The sequence below is a fragment of the Diabrotica virgifera genome, chromosome 8 (assembly GCF_917563875.1).
Source record: "Diabrotica virgifera virgifera chromosome 8, PGI_DIABVI_V3a".
NCBI classification, from domain to species: domain Eukaryota; kingdom Metazoa; phylum Arthropoda; class Insecta; order Coleoptera; family Chrysomelidae; genus Diabrotica; species Diabrotica virgifera.
In genome coordinates, this window is record NC_065450.1 from 34,028,780 (window position 1) to 34,052,072 (window position 23,293).

The window sequence follows — 23,293 nt, forward strand, 5'->3', positions numbered from 1 at the left end:
TCATAGCGTTCCGAGCCGACCGGTCCGAGCCGATCGCTCTATGCCGATTCGGTGCGTGTGAACCTTTATACAGATCAGTGTTGCCAAAACTCTCAGTCACGTGTTGCTATTAGACTGCCGATATACGATTCATTCTAATCAATCGGCGCGCTTTTATCGTCCATAAGAAGTACATAGCCCTATCTATGCAATGTTCCGTTCTTAATGTGAAACGCTCTATAGTATTATTTTCTTGTAATGTAAACAAAAAATAAAACGCCAGATTCATTAACAAGTACTGTCTATTTTAAATCATTGCATGAAGATTCTTTTATGTACATCAAACTAGTAGTTTAAACTTAAATATTAAACCTAAATAGTAAAAAAACTGTACACAAAAGACCTTAAGGCTACATGAGATTTATATGAAAAATAATTATACACATCTTAATCCTATATTATAGAAATAATTTTCTAAGAAAAGCTCACAAGCATATAATTCTGACAGACAAAGATAAAAAGTAAACACAATATTCGCTTTTGTATCCATTCAAGAACATTATTGCACTAGAAACGTTTTGTAAAAACTTTTTAGCAAAAATGAAAAAGTATACGACAAATACCTGAGGTAGTACATTTGTGAAAATGAAACATAAAAACATTCAAGTATGGTTATTTGCTCGAAAATGTAATATAAAATGCTTGGAAGACTTCTAGCGTGAAACGAACAAGAATAAATTAATTATAAACTAAGTGAAAATAAAGAAATGCTAGTGATATGTAGCGAAAAATGAAAATAAATAAAAATTAAACCTGTAAATTCGAGTATTCAACGTATCAATTTCAGTAAAAGCTTAAATAGTCTAAATTTGAACAAAAAATAACAGATGGCTTACATACTACATACCATATTTTTATGTAAAATTATTCAGTTGAAGTATGATTGCTCACCAAATCGTATTTTTAACAAATTTTGAATTTGGCCGCCAAAATGTTTGCGGAAGAGGTAAAATATAATGAGAATTGACTACATACTATACTCTGACGTTAAACAAGAGAAACAAAGGTAAAACAATAAAGTACAAGTTGACATAATTGTCGATAAGCAACAATTTGTCCCATTGCGTAGGGCAAACAAATGGCGCTAACTTAACATATTTTGTTTGTGCTACTCTCATCCTTCAATATATAATAAAATATAGCTCTAATATATCAGATACTATTAATACATATGCATAAAATAGACCTATTTATATATCATTCATAATATTCGAAAAATGGTTGAATACAGTGGACACGTGGTAAATAAAATCCGAAGAAAACAAAAAGTATAGACAAGGTGACCTGCTATCCTCGAAGCGGTTCACAAATATATTGGAAATGTGTTTAACACTGCAAAAATAGAGTATCTGTCAATGGACTCTGGTTCTCAGATGATATAATAGTGCTATCAAGCAATAGGCAACGCAAAAAATAGAACTACAAATGGAAAACAAATAGAAATAAATATTAAAAACCAAATTTTCAACGAATTTTGTGTAGAGAGAAATCAAATATAGTCTCACCTATATTGTCCCACGCGTATTCGGAGAATATCTGTGATAGCAAAGTGATAACAAACAAATTGAATGAAATTATAACATTATCAGGAGAACAACAAAGTTTTAAGTCGGGAAGATCATGCTCTGACGCTATACTTGGGCAGTCCGATAAGTACTTAGCCTCTCCGCCCAATGGCGCCACTATCGCAAATGAAGTGTACTGTCATTTAATGCGTTCTCGTAGACGGCTAATGTCACAATTTCAGCAAAATCGAAATAATAGTATTGTTGTGATTGCGTGTGAAAGTCAGCGTGTCCGTGGATTTTAATAAAATAGAAAAAGAGCAATATCGGCCGGTGATTCTATTCTTGTTTTTGGAAGGAAAATCAAGCAGCGAAATCAAAGAGCGCTTGGATGCTGTGTACGGTGACTCTTCTCCTGCGATGGCAACTGTCAAAAATTGGTTTAACGAGTTTCAACGTGGACGAACGTCGGTTTTTGATGAGCCACGCGTAGGTGCCCCGAAAATGGCTAGCACGGAGAATAACGTGACAAAACTCCACGATCTTGTATTGGCAGACCGCCGGCTGAAGGTGCGCGAGATAACTGACACAGTAGGCATCTCAAAAGACCGCGTAGGTCATATCCTGCATAAAATTTTGGGCATGAGAAAGCTGTCGGCGCGATGGGTGCCGCGTTTGCTCACTTCAGACAATAAGCGCAACCGTGAGACCACTTCAGAGCAGTGTTTGACGCTATTTAAGTGTGATCCAAAGGAGTTTTTACGTCGTTTCATAACCGTCCACGAAACTTGAATTGACTGGTATACACTAGAAACCAAGGAATAGTCGAAAGAGTGGACAGCACCCAGCGAACGTGCTCCGAAGAAGGCCAAGACTGTCCAATCGGCCGGACAGGTGATGGCCAGCATTTTCTGGGATTCACAAGGTGTGATCTACATCGACTAGTTGGAGAAGGGCAAAACGATCACAGGGCCCTATTATGCCGAATTATTGGGCCGATTCGATGCCGACTTGAAGAAAAAAACGACCCCATTTGGCAAAGAAAAAAGTGCTCTTCCACCATGACAACGCACCAGTTCACACCTCCACCGTCGCCATGGCCAAATTGGTTGAATTGGGCTACGAACTGTTGCCCCATCCACCGTATTCTCCAGATTTGGCCCCATCCGACTACTATTTGTTTCAAAACTTGAAAAAAACACTCGCTGGGCAGAAATTTAAGTCGAATGAGGAGGTCATCGCCGCCACGAAAGCCTATTTTGCAGACCTCGAGAAAAGGTATTTTTCAGACGAGTTAAAGAAGTTGGAGCATCGCTGGGTCAAGTGTATCGAGCTAAAAGGAGACTATATAGAGAAATAAATTGCCACTTTTCCAAAATTTTCCTTTTTCTTTTGTAGGCTAAGTACTTATCGGACTACCCACGTATTTATAATGAGGCAAGTTCAAGAGAAATCATAACGCTTGTTTCACACACTAAGAATTTTGACCGTGCGATGGTTAAAATCTACATAGTGGCTCGAGCAATCATATGGAATCTTTCTCCCTTCACCGAACGTTTCAAGCGGTGAAGGGAGAAAGGTTCAATATAATTGCTCGAGCCACTATGTAGATTTCAACCATCGTACATTCAAAATTCTTAGTGTGTGTTTCGAGCGTTACAATGCAACAAACCGGAATATTTATATTTCATGGACCTTAAGAAGGCATTTGACCAAATTAAAGGACGTTATCCTTTTGTTGTACTTAAGAGAGGTACCTCTAGGAATAATTAAAACGATCGAAAATATCTACCAGAATAACACAATAAAAAATCCTTTATATTGATGGTATTTGAATAAAGTTTTTTTAAAGCAGAGTAACAATACTATTAATTAATGTATTTTTTATGAAATTTTGCATAGCTTCGTGACAGTCATATGACAAGACAAGACATGAAAGTCACAGATGAGAATGGGCCGGATTAGCCCAAACCTAGCAATTAGGTACCCGTGTGACAGGTACAGAGGACAGACATAATAGTAAGGATTTGCAGAGGTAAAGTGTAAGGATTAGTGTTGATATATTATGAAATACTAACTGAAAAACCATCTGTTATTTTTTGTCTTAGCGTGAACGTTTTTAATCTTACCTTTAAACTATTAAAATCACTATTAACCAAGTCTTGTTGTTGCATTTTCAAATACCACAGTACAAAAATGAAAGTCTGATAGTCAGTAAGCTTTAAGATAAACTAATAACTAGGTATATGTACATATTTTTACAGATTACAGTTTTGAAAGTGATAAAACAACGTATAATAAATATGTGATCTATAAAATAATGTTGAAAGCTCAATATCAAATATTTATTTTTCTAGTTTGGGTGCAAATTTTGGTTTGTTCATGTTGCTAAGAATATTTAAAAGAATATAGGAATATAGGATATATTGGAAAGGAAGAATATAAATATTACATATAATATAGGGTATTCCAAAGGAAGCGGAGCGGTAGAATATTTCGCGAAATAAACATCGGATCGAAAAACTGAAAAATACGTGTTCAATAACTCTCAAAAATCTATCAAATGACACCAAACTCGACCCCCCCACTCCACCCCTTGAGGTGGACAAATTTCTCCCATTTGAAGGGGGAAGCGTGTACTACGGACATAGTTTAAAAAAAATTAAAATATGGTGACGTCATTCCCGTGGAAAGTTATAAAATGAAGCAGTTGTAGGTAATACATATTAAAATATTAGCTTCAAATCTTATTTGGTCTCAAAATGCGGTATGTAAATATACTAACTTTTAATATTTTGCTACACACTTACTCCACCTGAAATTACTTATTTCTTCTTGAGGAATCCAAATCTGCAATAAAAAAATGGGGGGATCCTATTTAAGATTTTAAAGTCCCCCTCCCCCCACCTTCAAGGGGTGGAGTGGAAAGTCATGTTTGGTGTTATTCGATATCAATATCGAGATATTACACCTTTTCTATAATATTTACCTATTGTATCAGGTATCACGATAAATCGTTTATTCCGATTATAGCGCCATCTGTCCACAATTCTCAAAAATATCTCCAATAAAAGTTGCTTACTTTTACGTAAGTAATCCAAATCTGCAATAAAAACTGGGGGTTTAAATTTAAGATTTTAAAATTACCCTCACCCCAACTCCAGGGGTGAAGTTGGGGGGTCGTGTTTGGTGTCATTCGATAGATTTTTGAAAATTATTGAACAGGTATTTTTCAGTTTTTCTATCCGATGTTCAATTCATGAAATACTCGACCGTTCCGCTACTTTTGGGGCACCCTGTATAATAAATATACGGAATTTCTTAAATTGAAATTTGTGCTTTTGGAACAATATTCATGGGACTTCAACAGTATGCAAAACATTTTTACTGTACAAAAGCAAAATAAAACAATAACATAATATATTGAAATATCATAGTACTGAACCTTGGCGCCTGTGAGGCACCCTGCGAGCACTTATGTATGTAAAATCCATGCCAGTATGGAGTATGCGAGTAGGTTAAATTATTTGTAAAATATTTTTCATTTGACCCATATCTCAAAGTTTCTATTTGTTTCAAATATAATAATTGTATTATTGCACTCATGTGCAATGAAAGTGATATGGATGGGACGCAAAATAGATTACATAGAATATTAAATTATCAACGACTTTCCATAAACTTTCTAAAATATATTACAATATGAAAAATATTCAAGTCCATAAATTACAATAAAACGTACTAAAAAATGTGGTTTGTTTAACACGTTCGTTACCAAAGGGGTACCTACTTAAGTCTCGTCCTCATATACCACATGTATTTAAATTGCCGGTATGCCGGTATGTGCAGTGCGATCCCGGCTCACTGTGGTTCCAAATGCCGAAAAGGTGGTCATGAACCTTTAAAAGCGTATATTGTTCATACACTTCGGAATTACTTTCGTACTTAAGGTTTTTTAGCATCGCTGATAACAAATCTGACATTTTTTTTTAAAACAAAATGGCGCATCCAACGTCGCGCAATGAAATTGAAAATATTAATCAAAACGCAAAATTGTTTGTCAAATTTGGTAGTTTAACGTCGTTGATTACAAATCTAACATTATTTATTCGAAAAACAAAATGGCGGATCCAACATGGCTGAAGGAAATTGGAAAATTTTATTTTAAACGCATATTTTTTTCAAATTTTATATAAAGGACTTTTTAAATAACTTATTACCAATACATTTTATTTTTGAAGTACAATATATAAAACCTATTACTTGGGTACAACCGCCCACACATACCCAATAATCGCCAGAATATTGTAATATGCGTCATTTCACACTGTTGCATTCAAACAACTGCCAGCAAGGCAGTTAAATGCCAATGTGATTCTGTATCTTCTGATTGTATGTACAGTTTGAGATTATCGAAAGATTAATCACAGAATTACATATTATGTACTTTTTGAATGTATTTTTACGAAATTTTGAATCTTTCAAGTATATTTTATTACCAAATTTTATTCATTTGTTGTTAACAAATCTTTATTTAACTTTTATCTTAGATTAATACCTACATACTTAAAAAAGAATAATCTGCTTTACAGCAATAAACATGATAAACTACAAATCGTTTTACAGCGTTTTCAATATACGCGTTCTATTTGACTTTCACTGCCGGCCAAAATTAAGTCATTGATGGCTCACTTGTCTCGGAGTTATGAATAGGAATAGATCCGGTCTGATCCTTATACCCGCGTATTACGACTCTACGATAGTATGAGGAAACAACAACTGTAAACATGAAAATCCCAAAATAGGAACTTTTTATTTTACCTCATGACCACGTTTTCAGCATTTCGAACCACTGTGCGGGTCACGGGTTCACTGATTATGCGAAAAATCGATGTGGCTCATAAATATATGAGTCGCTTGGTAGCGATCGCGTTAAGTATTGAAAAATTACAAATGTGTGAAGATATTGCTTTCAGTAAGGCACTGCATAAAAAAATTTCATTTTGCTGTTATTTTATTCAAAGTTTGGTACCTAACAAAAATGTGATCAATTAAAGTCCAGTTGATAAGACCAAAAATAGAGACTTAAACTTTCTCGGTTATTCTTCTAAAGATACTTTGTTATACTGAAAAACAGTGTAATCGTTGTAGTAGAAGTGATTTTAAACTTTCAACATATATTTCAGTAAATAAATTAATTATAAAAAATCAGTACGTAAGGTTTAAAATTTTTGGGGTAAAGCAACAATATATTGGCCGCAATTTGTTCAAAAAAGTTTATGAAGTATTAAATATACATATTACTAGAGTTGTTAAAGAATGTTAGGAAATAAAAATATATTTTAAAAAATTGATTGAATCTGAGTTACAATTGAGCGGCTCAGTCCAATATACAGTGGATTTACATTCTTCACTTATTTGACACAAATAACAAATCAATATAAATAATTTACCTACATGTACTGTATGGATTAGCAGGTGCACGATATGGTTATCTTTTTAATATTAGATTTCGCACTTACATAAAAATTTTACATCAGTAGTTGGCTTCATCTCGTATTAAAAAATACGAAAAGAAAATGTACTCAATGATGATTTAGACAAATGAAGACCTGAAATGCCAATAGATCTAACAGCCACTTTTTACAAATATCCTTTTATTGTTGCTCAGTGATCTATGCCAATGCAGTGCTAAAAGATCTATGTGCTAAAAACTCTCCAAACGGATACAAAAAATTCCAACAGATCTTTTAAGAGATCGCAAAGATTTTAACAAACGCGGTCCAAGATTGCGGCTGTATATTTTGTCGAGATATATTATTTCGCACACATATTCGTAATATAATAAAGAATGGCGGTACAGAGCCCAATTTGAGAAATATGTTAGTATGTGGAAATTACTCTATAACTAGGGTTCATTCCACCAACATACGACTGTTTTGGATTATCGCGACAACGAATATTTCAGTGTGCAACATAAGAAGTACAAAAGTAAATGGCTCTAATAATTATTCCAATAAACAGCAATGTAATTTGCAATTTATTTTCGTTCTTCATATTTCGCACAATAAAATATTCGTTGTCGAAATAATCCAACACAGTCGTATATTCGTGGAATAGGGTATAAATAAAATATTGCAAAAAGGAGCCTGTACCGCTATTAAGAAGAACAAAAAATACACTTTCTTCAAATAAACTTTTTTATGCCATGCCTAGATTTTGTGTCACATTGGATCTACTAAAAATCGATTATCTATAACAAGAAATCGAACGTGACTGACTCGGCAACATTTAGTGCGCCTATGAATATAAAAATTATTGTTTTTGATAGTATAATGTCACTGTCAGTGTCGAATTACCGACGCACTGTTGTCTCACTGTTGAAAGTTCGCAAAACCTTTCGAAAAACTTAGCAACAATAAAAGGATATTTGTAAAAACTGGCACTTAGATCTATTAGCATTTCAGGTCTTCAAATATCTAGATAATTTATTAATATCGATGCTTAAGATGCAGTACAATATTATGATTTTAAAATTAGCTAAATTTACACAATTTTTTAAATTGTTCTTAGAATGTTAGTACCATATATACAGATTATCCCATAATTATGATTCTCAGACTATTTTACTGTTTCATTTCTACGTTATCTACTTCATGTAAAGGGAATAAAACACAGTTTTAAATTAAAATTTGTTATATTGGACTTTTCTATTTGCACCTCGAGCAAATCATTCTCAAAATATAAATTAAATCTTTATTATTTCTGTTACTATTGAATTTAATTCAATAATGATATCCAATATAACCATTTTCAATTACAATTGGCGTCTATTCTCATTCGATATTTTAGATCTGATATTGAAATGGCATATGATATGACATAAAAATAAATACACATGGTTTCAAAAGTTATGCATCACCCCTTGTATTCACGATGTTTACGCTTTTATCTTTATCACATATTTAATGGGCCTTTTTTATAAAAAATATACCATTTTTGGTTTTTTATTTTATTTGATTACCCATTTAATTGACCTGGTTTTGACAAGGTGTAAACATTTGAAAAATTTATTCTGGTGAAATTTTTGAGAACGTGATTAAAAATGAATCGTACTTTAATTTCTGAGTTGGACCATATAAGAATTATCGATTTAATTGAAGAAGGCCATTCACAGCGGTTCGTGGCGGAAAGAGTGGGTGTTTCTCAGACTGATGTCTCACAGATATGGAATAGGTTCCTGGAGACAAACTCGACACGGGATAGAACTCGGTCTGGTAGACCCCGAGTTACCAATGATCGACAGAATAGATATATCAGAATTTCCATCTGTAGAAATTCTTCTATGTCTGTACCAGCCCTCCAAAGAGAATTCAGGCATGCTACAAGAGTCAGAGTATCGTTGGCTACAATAAGAAGAAGCATTTTAGACTCAGGTTTGAGGAGTCGTCGACCAATAAGAGTTCCTCAGCTACAACCTAGACATGTTTTGGACCGCCTCCAGTGGGCTCAATAACACATACAGCTCCCCCAACAATTTTGGAATTTTGCGCTTTTTTCAGACGAGACCAGAATCTGTTCAAATAGTGTTAACCGGCGAATTCGTGTGTGGCTAGGTGTGCAGCTCTTGTTGGCTCTCGCCACACACAAATTCGCCGGTTATCACTATTTAAACAGATTCTGGTCTCGTCTGAAAAAAGCTTAAAATTCCAAAACAGTTGGGGGAGCTCTATGTGTTCTTGAGTCCACTGAAGGCGGCCCAAAATATGTCTAGGTTGTAGCTGAGGAACTCTTATTGGTCGACGACTCCTCAAACCTGAGTCTAAAATTCTTCTTCTTCTTATTGTAGATAACGATACTCTTGACTCCTGTAGCATGCCTGAATTCTCTTTGAATGGCTGGAACAGACATAGAAGAATTTCTACGGATGGAAATTCTGATATATCTATTCTGGCGATCATTGTTAACTCGGGGTCTACCAGACCGAGCTCTATTCAGTATCAAGTTTGTCTCCAGGAACCTATTTCATATCCGTGAGACATCACTCTGAGAAACACCCACTCTTTCCTCCACGAACCGCTGCGAATGGCCTTCTTCAACTAAATCGATAATTCTTATACAGTCCAACTCAGAAATTAAAGTACAATTCATTTTTAATCACGTTTTCAAAAATTTCACCAGAATAAATTTTTTAAATGACCTTGGCAAAACCAGGTCAATTAAATGGGTAATCAAATAAAATAAAAAACCAAAAATGGTATATTTTTTATAAAAAAGGCCCATTAAATATGTGATAAAGATACGGATTTATAAAAGCGTAAACATCGTGAATACGAGGGGTGATGCATAACTTTTGAAACTATGTGTAGTAAGGTTTTTATGAACCCATTATAGTCCAATCGTCAAAGATTTGACCTCTAAAAGCGAGACGAAGAAGCTGGATTTTGCCGTGGATGTCAACTTTGGGATCCTAAAAAGATCCTCGGGCTTCCTCCTAAAACCCCTCATAAAGGGGGGTGGGGTATCAATTTACCAAGTTTGTACGACGTAGAAAAAAATGTTTCAAATGCTGTTGAATGCCAATAAATAGAGTAGTAAGGACGGCGAGAGACGGTTCTCCCCTTCCGAAGACCACGAAAAAACAGACAGAGTCATATCTACACAAAAAGAAGAAGGAGAAGAGCAAGAAAAATGGTTGTTAGCAATTTTTGTGTAAAATGAACCTATTCTCTCAGAAACAACGCTTGAAGCGAAGCGGCTAGCGATTGTGAATGTCAAAACTTTTCTTCTTCTTCTTCTATTGAAGCTCTCGGCACCTTTTAAAGGGCTTTCCTATTGGTCTATTGCCCGTTGGCTTTGACTCTGGTTTACGCGCTATTCTCTCGCTGTCCATTCTTGTCACATGCTGATTCTACTCTCGTCTTCTCCACCGTACTATGTCATGTATGTTACAGAGATCTCTTATTCTGTCGTTCGATATTTTGTCTCTCATGAGTTTTCCCAGCTATTGACCTCAACGTTCTCATTTCTGATGTTCTCAGTATCCTCTTGCTTTCTGCTGTGTCATATCTTGTTTCTATCGCGTACGTCATAATCTTACACATGATTTGTATATGCGTACTTTCCCTTCCAGCGTCATATCTTTATTTCTCCAGATGACATCCCTCAGACATCCTAACACGTAATTGGCTTCATTTACTTGCTTTCGGACGCTCTCTGTAACAACTGCATAACTACATAGTTCGACTCCCAAATATTCTAATCTCGAGACTTGTTCAATTAGTTCTTTGTTAATTACTATTTTTTATCTTATGTGTTCCCTTGACACTGTCATTGATTTGGTCTTAGCTGTTGATATTTTCATGCTGTAGTTCTTCGCCACTGTATTGAAAGTATGTGCCATTCGCTGTAGGTTATCCTCGTTATTGGCGATTAAGATTGCGTCGTCAGCATAACAGATGAGTTTTATTTGATTTTCTGCCATCTTATATCATTTTCCGTTACTTTTAATGTCGTCTACGATTTTGTCCATTACTAAATTAAAAAACAATGGGCCCAAGCTATCCCCTTGTCGGTTTCCCGAGTTGATTTCTACTTTTGATGTTAGTTCATTCTCGACTTTTATTCTGGTGTTGTTCTTCATATTAATGCAATAATCCTTTTCATCTTGTTGGGCTGATTTTTCTCCTTTAGCAACCGACTCACCCTGTATATACAGGGTGTCCAGAAACTCTACCGACAAACGAAGACAGGACATTCCTCAGGTAATTTTAAGACAATCTATCCAAATTCACCCAGTCCGAAAATGCTTCCTAAGGGAGCTAGAGAGTAGAGCTCTTTGAAAATGGCGTCTTGTAACTATTTTTTCTTAAATACCTCCAGAACGCTTCTAGTCAGAAAAACAAAAATTTGTACGCATATTTATCTTCCAGAGAAAAATCGATTCCATCCATTGCGAATTTATAGTACCGGTCATAGGCGTCCGTTTTGGGTAGGGTAACGGTTATTTTATCGCATAACTTTTTTATCTTTACATTTTAAGCATCTTTCATTTCGGATTATTAAATTGTGAAGTATGCTAGTACTAAAAGGTACTCTTGATTTAATTCGGTAGGACACACCGTTTTCTAGAAAAATCGATTTGAAAATATTTCGTCTCTTGAATTTGAAAAAAAAATTGAAAAAAATTTAGAAAAAAAAACGGTGTATTTTACCAACTTGAAGCAAGAGGAACTTTTACTACTAGAATACCTCATAATTTAATAATCTAGTGTCAAAAATGTTTAAAAATTAAAGACAAAAAAGTTATGCTATAAAATAACCGTTGACCTACCCAAAACCGACGCATATGACCGATGCTAGAAATTCGCAATTAATGAAATCGATTCATCTCTGGAATATAATTGAACGTACAAGTTTTCGTTTTTCTAAATATTTTTTTTTTAATTTAAAAAACGGAAAATTTTCAAATCAATTTTTCTAGAAAACGGTGTATTCTATCGACTTAAAACAAGAGTACCTTTTAGTACAAGAATACCTCACAATTTAATAATCCATCAAAAATGCTTAAAAGTTAAAGACAAAAAAGTTATGCGATAAAGTAACTGTTGCCCTACCCAAAATGGACGCCTATGACCGGTACTAGAAATTTGCAATGGATGGAATCGATTTATCTCTGGAAGATAAATATGCATACAAATTTTTGTTTTTCTAAATAGAAGCGTTCCGGAGGTATTTAAGAAAAACTAATTACCAGACGCCATCTTCAAATATCTCTAGCTCCCTTAGGAAACATTTTCGGACTAAGTGAATTGGGTTAAATTGTCTTAAAATTATCTGAGGAATCTTCTGTATTCGTTTGTCGGTAGAGTTTCTGGACACCCTGTATAAGCAGTGGGGTTCCTACGATCTCCTCCGCATCCCACATTTCGCTCGCCATCGTTTTCTATCCACCCATTCCCTTTCTTCTACAGCTCTATCTGCCATAGACTGTTCTATGCCTTTCTTCCATGTTTCTGCAGGTCTTCCTCTTCTTCTATTTATGAGTGTGTAATTTAATGCTCTTTTTGGCCATCTTTCCTCTGGCATTCTCATAACATGACCATACCAAAGCAATTTCTTTGTTTCTATTTGGTCAACCGTGGAATATACACTCTTTGCCCGTCGGCGTCGTCTTATTTCCTCATTTTGTACGTGTTCTAATCTAGATACTTCTATATTTTTTCTTTCTTTTCCCGTGAGTTGCCAACACTGCCCCATAAGTTATAAACGGGAGATAATATTAAAAAAATATACATTGAGAAATACAAAAAAATATTACATTTTTTTTATGTCTCACATATCTGATATCCAATTAAGTGTGGACACTCTGCATAGGAAGTCATTAACACTGAAATGCAAGATAATGATTTGACTATTATTTTAATTGGGTACATTTATTACCTACAGACTTGGTTCGCCGGTAGTATATAGTGATAAAAAGGGAATATCAAAGTATTCTTTTTTGTCACTGATCTTCTGTTTTTAAATTTTTTGGAATCTAATCACACTTGTCTAATACTGACCAATCTACTGATTTAAAAATTAGTATTAAATACTGTTTAAAAGTATTTTATATTTAACACATAGAGTGCCACCATGTATAAAAAAAATCAAGCCCCAGGGCCCACATTTTTTTTGTTTAAAAATGTTGTTTTTTATAATGTCTATGAATACAAATAGGTATGTCTCCTTGACAATATTAATTTTTTTGTTGATGGATAACGGGTATCCATCATGTCCAACACTGATAAATGTTTATTGTGAGTCCATGGTGGATAAGCGGTATCCACCAATCACCAATGATTTCAGTCTACTCAGTGTGGTACAATGCGTGCCGAAGAACTGTTTGGCAATATTCTTGTATGACAACTATGACAAGTCGCCGTATTATTTCTATAAACTTTTCATTTCGGACGAGCTAATTAATTTTTTTGTAAATGAAACCAATCGAAATGATTTACAGCAATAAGAAAAAGCACAAAAAATGATAGCTAGAATTCATCGGTGGGTAGATACAAACGCCGAAGAAATGAAAACATTTATAGGAATCATTATGTAGATGGGTGGATCAAATACTACTAAAAATGTGACGTTTCGCAAATATTGAAGCTAGAGACCAAAATGATAAAATTTTCAAAATCAGTGTGCTATTAAAAAAAACTCAACCAATCGTTTCAAGCTCAAGTTGTCCCTTGAGAATTCATCTACATATACGAAACTTTGGTGCCATTCAAGGGTAGCTTGAAATTCAAACAATACAAAAAAAACAAGCTCACAAATTTGGCATAAAATTGTTCAAAGTATGTCTCGATGGTGGCTATCTATATAACACTAAAATATACTGTGGCAGGGGAGATGGGGGTCATGATTTTACAGTACCTTCGCAAACAGTCCTAGATTTGTTAAATGCTGGACGAACAATTTGTATGGATAATTATTACTTAAGTGTTGAGCTTGCTCATGCTCTTCTAGAAAAACAAACATTTCTCTTGGATACATTACTCAAAAACAGAAAAACAATCCTGCGAGTTATAACAACGAAGTTACAGATAGGCCAACTAATAATGCAAGAGAGCAATACAGGAATATTTGAAAAGAAGTAGAAGGGTAAGAGAGATGTCCTACTTATGAATACTAAGTACATTCCGGATATGATTACAATTCAAAAACGAAGACCAGTTGAAAAACCCAAAACAGTAATAGAATACAACAAACATGCGAATAACAAAACAAAAGAAAAACTAAATAGCGGTGCCAGTCCTGCGAGGCATATTTATGCTTTACATGTTTTTTTTCTAAAACATAATTTTGTTTATAAAAACTAGTTTTAGGCTCTTATTGCCAAATAATTTTTTTTCTGAATAAAAAATATTAATATCTATTTGTTCTGCTAAAAAAAGTTTGCCCATTTGTAGAGACTTATTGTGTGCAACACAGAAACCAACTTTACTACCTTTTTTGTATATGCTTTATAAACCTCTTTATATGCATTAGTCAGTGGTTTATTGCATTTCCGTTATCCACCATGGCTAAATATAAATTCTAAGCAGGTGCATAACGCATGTCCACCCCGGCCACTGGGGATATTTCTTTTCTTGAAAATGGTGGATACGTTATACCCACTATGACAGTGTTAATATATTATTAAAGTATTTTATTTATCGCTAATAACGTGCCCCCGTTAATCCTCTACAGCACCCCACCAAAATTTAATAAAACATTCTCAATAAATTAAATATACCATTTCAAAACTGTCGCCTACCGACAAACAGACTTCCGTACATAAAAAATAATAATTTAAGTAGACCGTTCCCTAGAGTTCATAAGATATTTAGAAGGTTTTTAACGTGACATTGTGCTTACTTTAATATACAGACTGAGTAGATTTAAATTAGATATAGGCTCTATAAATGGCAACACTGCGAGCTTCCCGCCTATACTAAAATTAGTTGTGTTAGTTGACGATGGTGTCACCATCGATGACGAATGACGATGGAGTATTAATTTCACCAAAATAGAGATGGTTTCGTTTGGTTTTTGAATATTCTTGGATAATCGTTACTTGCATAATTGCTTTAATTATTCATTAATTTAATTAATAGGATTTAGCAATACCAATACCAATATTAACTATAAGATAGCTTTAATGTTCTTCTATCATTTCCAATTTGTAAAATTTAATTTGATCAATTAATTATAATTATAAAATTATATTAAATTAATTGAAACGCGCGTTGCTTCGAACGTTACTATACCGTGCGCCAATGTTTGCGAGAGGGGTAACTTGATTAAAAATTATAGAAGCTGTAGATTTAATTTTAGAAAAATCTTTTTTGTGTAAAATTTTCTAAATTTTTCAATGGTCGTCAGTTTTTTTCTAAAATTGATATTTTCGTAAGTATTTAAAGAAACAACTAATTTCGCTTTGTTTAATAAAAAGTTAAGCACCCACTTTTGGAGCAAAACTTTTTGATATGTTCTTTATTAAATAATTCTTACTGAAATTGCAAAAAGTTCTATCGTGTTTGATTTTTTCTGTAAGCAAAAACTCCATTGACTCCCCTATTAGTATTTTTATCTCTCTACTAAAGTTACCGCCTCTTGGACAGCAAATGCACAAGTAATAATTTTGAACAAAGATCACATAAGGTAAGTGTGCTCGTTCCTTTTTGTTTTGAACATTATAGGAACAGATTGAACCTATTTGTTCTATTGTTTTTATATTTTTTATTTATCTATAAACGCTCTAAAGTGTAGGATCCTGGAGTTTTCCTTGTCACTCAGATAAAAGAAAATGTGTTGCTATTTTTCCTTTTTATTTAGTTCAATTTTTTCCAAATTTTTTTTAGTTCGTAGTATCCACTTTTTATTTTCTTTCTGACTTCAGTATTTCTCGTTTAGAGATCTGTAGACCCACTTTCCAAAGCTCGCCGGTGTGTCCTTCAAAACAGCTGAGAGCCGGTGTGAATGATGAACATCTTTAAACCTGGAATTCTTCGTTTAATTTGAATATGAAGACAAAGGTTCCACTTGGATTAATTATGATGTTATCCAAAGTACTATTCAACTTCTGGACTTCTCATACATCCCAACCAGCTTTAATTTTCGTTGCAACCTTCAACGATTAAAAAATTTAGTTTTATTCAAAAATCGGTATTTTCGATTTTTATTTAAAAAACTTTTGTCACACCCAGTTTATTGTAGGAATCAATAATTACTTCCGAAAAGATTTGCGTTTTAAATTTATATTTTCGAACGTCAGTGTGTTATCCTAAAATATAGTCATTGTTTGTTTTAACATTCAAAATTTTATATTGGAATGTTTAATTTGCTTTCAATTTGTTTATTCCAGAACCCTTGCAGACACTTAAGATTTGTTTGGAAGCAGATATCAAGTCTTTATTTTTGAAGTTATACTTCTTTACGATCGAGAGTGAAATTTTATAATTGCCTGGCGCATGCGCACACAGGCAGTATGTAGTTCGTTGCTAATCTTTCAAGATAGGTATGCATATGTATATGTTTTTAGTAAATGTACCTATTATTTATTATAATTTTTGTGTCTTTGGATTTGTCTTCCTCGGTAGTAAGATAATAAAATATCTAGGTATAACATTCTTATACTTCACTTCTTGATCTATTTGTCACCGTGTTGTGTACTTATATCCGAAACTATAGACGTCACTTGCAAGGGGCCCGATAGCTCAGTTAGTGGAGCATTGGACCAGAGATCGAGAGGTCCCGGGTTCCAATCCCGGATGATCCATTTTTTTTTAATTTTTGGTTGTTTTAATAAAAAATTTTTGAAAGTGGTAGGTGAGAAAGTTAGTTTAATATTTAAATAAAATACAACTAATCTGTTAAGTATATTATTTATTTCGTTGAAATTATATAATAGAAGTATAACTTCTTACGTGCGTACAAAGTACACACACATTCTTTTTTTTACTGGGAATCTCCGATGAAGCATCGAGAGATAGTGTAGGCAGAAATAGCAGAAGTAGGGCTGTAGGCAGAAGGCATGATGGGTTAGGGAATTAAGTGCTTGTTGTGTCCTTATTTGATTGGTTACAAAAGATCATGCGATCGCCAACAGTTTTATTTTTGTGGAGAATTGAGATTTGATGAATGAATCACACTTTACTTTCAAAATGTCAATCAGACCATCAAGTGAAAAAGTTCTATTTTATGGGTTCGCCGATTTGGGGCGAATGGCTTATGCAAAGCTGGTACAAGTTGTTTCGGTGTTGAATGCGCGTAAGTTTTCATTGGCAGTCGGTTAAGAATTAGTTCAATGTATGTAAACAGTCATTAAATAGTAAAGTTATTTTACGGAATATATAGAGTTTTTTTTTGTTTATCAATTTGGCAACAAAAAATCAATAATGGATGAAATTTTCATATGGAAATCAATTACAGAAAATGGAATTGTAATATCCTTATTTCTACATTGTTCTCCAAGTAACCAGTTAAGTGTGGTGTTTTTAAGTGCTACAGTAGTTAATCTAGGGTCATATCCCAGTTATTCTGCAGTAGATACATCACCGATGTCCCATTTGTTCAACACTATAGGTATTTAGCAATGCAATTTTTTTATGTAACAATTGGACATACTTTTCTATATTTAAATTCAGAAAGATGTCCAACGTAAGTTTGTTTTAAATAAAAATAAATATGATTTAACAGTAATAATGTTGGTATTGTTTAATTTTTTATGATCAATCTTCCCTTCTGTTGCTCAATTATGTTAAAGTCAGACTAAATAAGGTAGGTGTTGTTAGTATTTATCACTTAATAATAGGTATTTGCATATTTGAGTTTTGATTTAAAGAGTTTTCCTTGCCTCTCTGTGAAAGGACGAAGTGGCGCCCTCTTGGCAAATTGTTTCTCTATTGTTTTCTTCTTTTTTCTTTCCATCATTTCTGGTTTAGATCTAATATCTATCCTCCCCTTTATTTTCTTGTTTCCCTATTCTGTATTTATTTTTGAGCTAGTAAAAAAGAACCAAAGAACCACCCGCACATCTCTTCTGATTCTGAACATCGGAGCCTTCGTTCATCCTCTTGTGTGCACATTTGGGTGCCACAAACAGTATCAAATATCAGGTTTGGTTTGAAAATGAAGTATATTCATTTATTTCTTTCTACCTGTATATACAACATCATGTGAAAGTATTATCTTCCAAATAATACTTTCATGATACATTAAAAACGTTCCGAATGTTTGATTTATGAACTCCAGGAACTAGTCTAAATATAGTAGCCTACCGTATGAAGCAAGTACGACACAGTTTATTCGGTCCTATGCAGTCGTCGTGACAAAAAGCGCCACATTTTTTGCACATCACCATCGCCTTGAGGCTGCACGCACAAGAAGAATCGCTCGTGACGACCGCCATGGGGGTCGTCACAGGCTTCTGGACCAAAGGTGGAGCTTGCGAGGGTTGTTTCTGTTGCTGCTGAAGAACTAGTTGGCTCTGCATGGCTGCGCCGGGATGGTCGACCATCACGTTGCCATCGCCGCCGATTATTGTGTAATTCTGGATTGGAGATTCTACGCTGACGTCACCATAAACGACACCTAAAATATACATTCAATAAATAAATCATTTGTCATTTGAAGATGTTAAGTACTAATCCAATAAAATTGTGCTTTACATGAAATTTAAGTTTACGGTCAAGTAGCTCTAACGTGTACTCAGTTCCGCTACGGTTACTCATAGCTCGTGTGAGACTGTTTGGATGTATTTTCTCGGGTTGGAAGTTGAAACCGGGTTGAAACTAGTCTGGGTACCAGGGCATAAAAGTTATCGGCGTAACGAGAAATATGATGAATTGGCCTGAAATCGTTGGTGCGCTATTGGATATATTGGTGTATACCGGACTGCTTCAAGCAGTTGAGATCGACTGCTTGAAGCAGCGACCGCGCGGTGAACTGTAATCGTATATTCGCTGCCATACAAACGACAGCTCTAGCAGTTGCGACCGCTTCAAGCTGTCAACAGTATGATGAAATTCCATCGTGCTGTCGACAGCTCGAGAGCGGTTGCAAGGCGACAAACAACAACTCGAGTAGGTATGATTCCGAAAGCGACTGTAGACCGTAGACTGCAATCCACAGATTGAAGCGACAGTGTCGTCTGCGGTCAGACCAATTCTGAACAGAACTGCATCTATGAGCGACAACATCATTGCGCAATGCGAAGTCATAATAGTATAGTATTAAAAATCGTGTAAGTAGGATGTCAGACGTACTGAACGAAAATTAATTTTATATCTTTTGATGGAAGAAGAAGATGGCGATGATTTTTTGATTTTGCATTATAAAACAAAAAGAAGGTCAACTGGAGCTCTATTTAAAAATAAACAATTTGAAGGAAGTTATTATTAATACCTAATCATTAAAAATCATCTAATGGCCACTGAAGATATATTATTTAGAAGCCACTGTTGTTTAAATAAAGAACAGTTTAATTGTACGAGGGTCTTTTTTTTCAACCTCTGGGCGACAGCGCATCTCCCCCGCTACACTCTACATTAATCCCGACTTCCAGGCATCAGTCTGTACTGTGCTACACACGAAATTACTAGTTCTCAATTACGCGCTGTCATTCGCTTTCATTTGACACACACACTTGACACATCAAGGATGTGTCAAATGAAACTTGTGGAAATTCCATTGCCAACGATGTTAAAGTGAAGCGACGGTTGTTTCTCACCGCTTCATCAACAAGTTGAACAAGCTCATCTGTAACGACAGAATCGCGACGTTGACCCCCTTCGTCATGCACATCATTTCGTCCTTCTTTGAATTTTCGGCACCATTCACGCACAACTCCATCACTCATAAACCCTTCTCCGTACACTTGACACATCCTTCGATGAATTGCAGCTGCACTATTGCCTTCTGCCTGCAAAAAGCGAATGACAGCGCGTAATTCACACTTGGCGGGAGAACTAATTGTCGCGGCCATGTTGTTTCGTGTGTAGCACAGTACAGACTGATGCCTGGAAGTCGGGATTAATGTAGAGTGTAGCGGGGGAGATGCGCTGTCGCCCACTGCGCACCGCAATGGCGAAACGCTTCACGGGAATTTTTTACGGACAAACGGAGGTTAAAAAAAACGACCCTCGTATATTCAATTTTATTCAGGAGTATTTTTATACAAGCAAAACACAGAGACATCTGGGAACCAATGTAATGAAGATCTTAGGAAGGATTGCTGGAAAAGGACTACAGGACAGGGTAACGCTTGTTTCACACACTAAGAATTTTGACCGTGCGATGGTTGAAATGTACATAGTGGCTCGAGCAATCATATGGAATCTTTCTCCCTTCACCGAACGTTTCAAGCTGTGAAGGGAGAAAGATCCATATGATTGCTCGAGCCACTATGTACATTTCAACCATCGTAAATCTTTTATAATAGTAACACATATTTACCTTCATCACAAATCTTCCTATATTTCTCGGATGATTATTCTGTTCGTGTTTTTAACTACAGCCATTACTAAAATTAACTATTTTTAATGTGAAATAAGCCACTATTTTACTAAAAAAAAAAATGATTTTATTATCGTTTCGACGTCCAAATCTGATGCCGTTGTCAAAATACAAGAAAATATTAATCAATTCAATTCATTAATATTTTTTGTATTTTGACAACGGCATCAGATTTCGACGACGAAACGTTAATAAAATCATTTTTTTTTTGGTAAAATTGTGGTTTATTCCCCATTAAAAATAGTTAATTACAAAAATGCCACAAGAAAATAGCTACAGAACAACTTTACTAAAATTAATGCAAAAATTTGTACCAAGATCGATTGATAGAAATTATAAAGCAATACATTATTGATTCTATAAGCGAATACATTGCGCTATACTATACTTTGCAATTTTGCAATACGGTTTTCTAAGCAATATTACTGCAATGGAAATATCTTATCAAAGAGTTCTGCTGTAATTAAAAAATTTTCTATCAATAATAAGATAAAAAATATACTATCACCATCAGTTGTTGTACTAAACTTTATTTCGTATTGAGAGATAGAGACAGAGAAGGAATAAATGAATTGCTGTCAAATTTGGTCAACAATTTTGCTAAAAATGACCTGCACATACTATAGAATTTAGTATATTTTTTTAGGAATAAGCCACGTTTTCACTTTAACATTAAGATCATTTGACGTTTAGATTTCCGCTTCGGGAATCGTTCTCTTTTGTATTTTGATAACGATTTCCGAGATGGAAATCGAAACGTCAAATAAACTTAGTTTTAAAGTAAAATTGTGGCTAATTCCTAAAAAAATATTAAATTGTATGTGAGAGGTGAATATAATTACTGATGGAATTGGAGATTCCAATTGGAAATCGAAACGTCAAATGAACTTAATTTTTAAGTAAAATTGTGGCTAATTCCTAAAAAATATTAAATTGTATAGTATGTGAGAGGTGAAGATAATTACAAGACATCGTTACATCCGAGTTAAACTTGATGTCAGAAATAATTTGCCGATATTTGAAAGTAAATGTCAATACTATGCTTCAAGATGTGAGTAAGTAAAAATGTTGAGCAAAGAAGGGTGGATGGGTTGCCGTGCAGCTACCTCATATTGGGGAGTTCTGAGTTGAATGAATATACAAAATAATGTTAAATATTTGCATAATATTTCAATGTAAAGAACCTTTCGTTGATCTCGTTGGAGATTGAACCATTGATCTCGTTAGAGACTCCATCCTATCCACAAAAGCCATTTTCAACAAGGTGGAAGGAGCAACAAGCGAAGTAGGGCTGAGGATTAATGAAGAGAAATATATGTGCATAAATAGAACGACACGAAGAGACAGTTTAGGACAAAATGTGACGGTCAACACCTTCAATTTCGAAAGAGTACAACGTTTTAAGTATCTGGAGGCCGTAATCACAGCTGACAACGATGTTACTGAAGAAATAAAAGACAGAATCCAATCAGCAAATCGCTGTCTATTCGCACTGGATAAGCTTATAAAATCAAAAAATCTTACAAGAAGTTCCAAGATCAAAATCTATAAATCCATCGTCAGACCTGTACTAACATATGGTTGCGAAACGTGGACCATGACCAAATCAAACGAAGAAAAGCTCAGACGTTTTGAACGAAAAATACTTAGAAACATTTTCGGACCTCACCACGACATTAACACAAACCAGTATAGGATCAGAACCAACTTCGAATTAAAAGAACTCTACAATGACACCGATATTGCCCAAGAAATTAAATCACAGCGACTAAGATGGTGCACGTGCACAGACTTCATAACGAGAGACATGTAAGACTGGTGACATGGGAGGAGATTCCTACAGGCAAAAGACCACTCGGACGTCCCAGAATGCGATGGAGAGATAACATCCAAGCAGATCTCCGAAAAATGAACATCTTGACCCTTGGTTGATGGAAGACCGAACAAATTGGAAGAAAGTTGTATAGTCAGCCAGGACCTTTCGTGTCGACTATTGATTCAAGCAAGATCTGCACAGTTACAGCGCATAAACAGTAAATATTAGTCTAAGAGCTGGGAGCGGATTTTGTGCGTGATAAGTAATATGGAAAAACTATACGGGGATATGTTGAATTAGTTGTGTACATGACTTTCCCCAACGGCCGGAAACCAGAGTGGGGGACCAGGGTAGTTATAAGGGGTCAAAGTAGCGATTTTTATTATTTTTTTGTGACGCTCATGATCGAGGTAGTGCACCAAAACTTGGGAATAAGTAGGTTATGACGGAACTAAGTAAAATCTCCAGGGGTGTAACGCTGCGTGGCCGACAAAGGGGCGCGGCAGGGGTGAATATAAAAAATATAAGGGGTTTTTTGCGACGTTCGTGATTGAGATAGTGGACCAAGATTTGGGAATAAGTAGACCATGACATTACTAAGTAAAATCCCCAGAGCCGGTAACCAGAGAGGGGGACGAGGGTAGTTATAAGGGGCCAAAGTCGCCGTTTTTATTATTTTTTTTTGTGACGCACATGATCGAGATACTGCATCAAAATTTGGGAATAAGTAGACCATGACATAACTAAGTAAAATCCCCAGAGTCAGAAACCAGAGTGGGGGAAGAGGGTAGTTATAAGGTAAAAGTCGCGGTTTTTATTATTTTTTTTTGTGACGCTCAGGATGGAGAAAGTGCACCAAAATTTTGGAGTAAGTAGGTCATGACGTAAC

The 23,293-nt window shown here is 34.9% G+C and overlaps 1 protein-coding gene across 3 annotated transcripts in view; it reads right to left on the bottom strand.

The window, feature by feature from the left end:
- Nucleotides 1-263: 263 nt before the first annotated feature.
- The window catches only part of LOC114333906 (polycomb protein Asx), a 200,000-nt gene continuing 176,970 nt past the window's right edge, over nt 264-23,293 (bottom strand). For all 3 annotated transcript variants that reach the window (XM_050659418.1, XM_050659416.1, XM_050659417.1), the window contains exon 12: nt 264-18,665. In XM_050659418.1, coding sequence (XP_050515375.1) covers nt 18,349-18,665 — 317 coding nt within the window. In that variant the 3' untranslated portion in view covers nt 264-18,348. The remainder of the gene's footprint in view (nt 18,666-23,293) is intronic.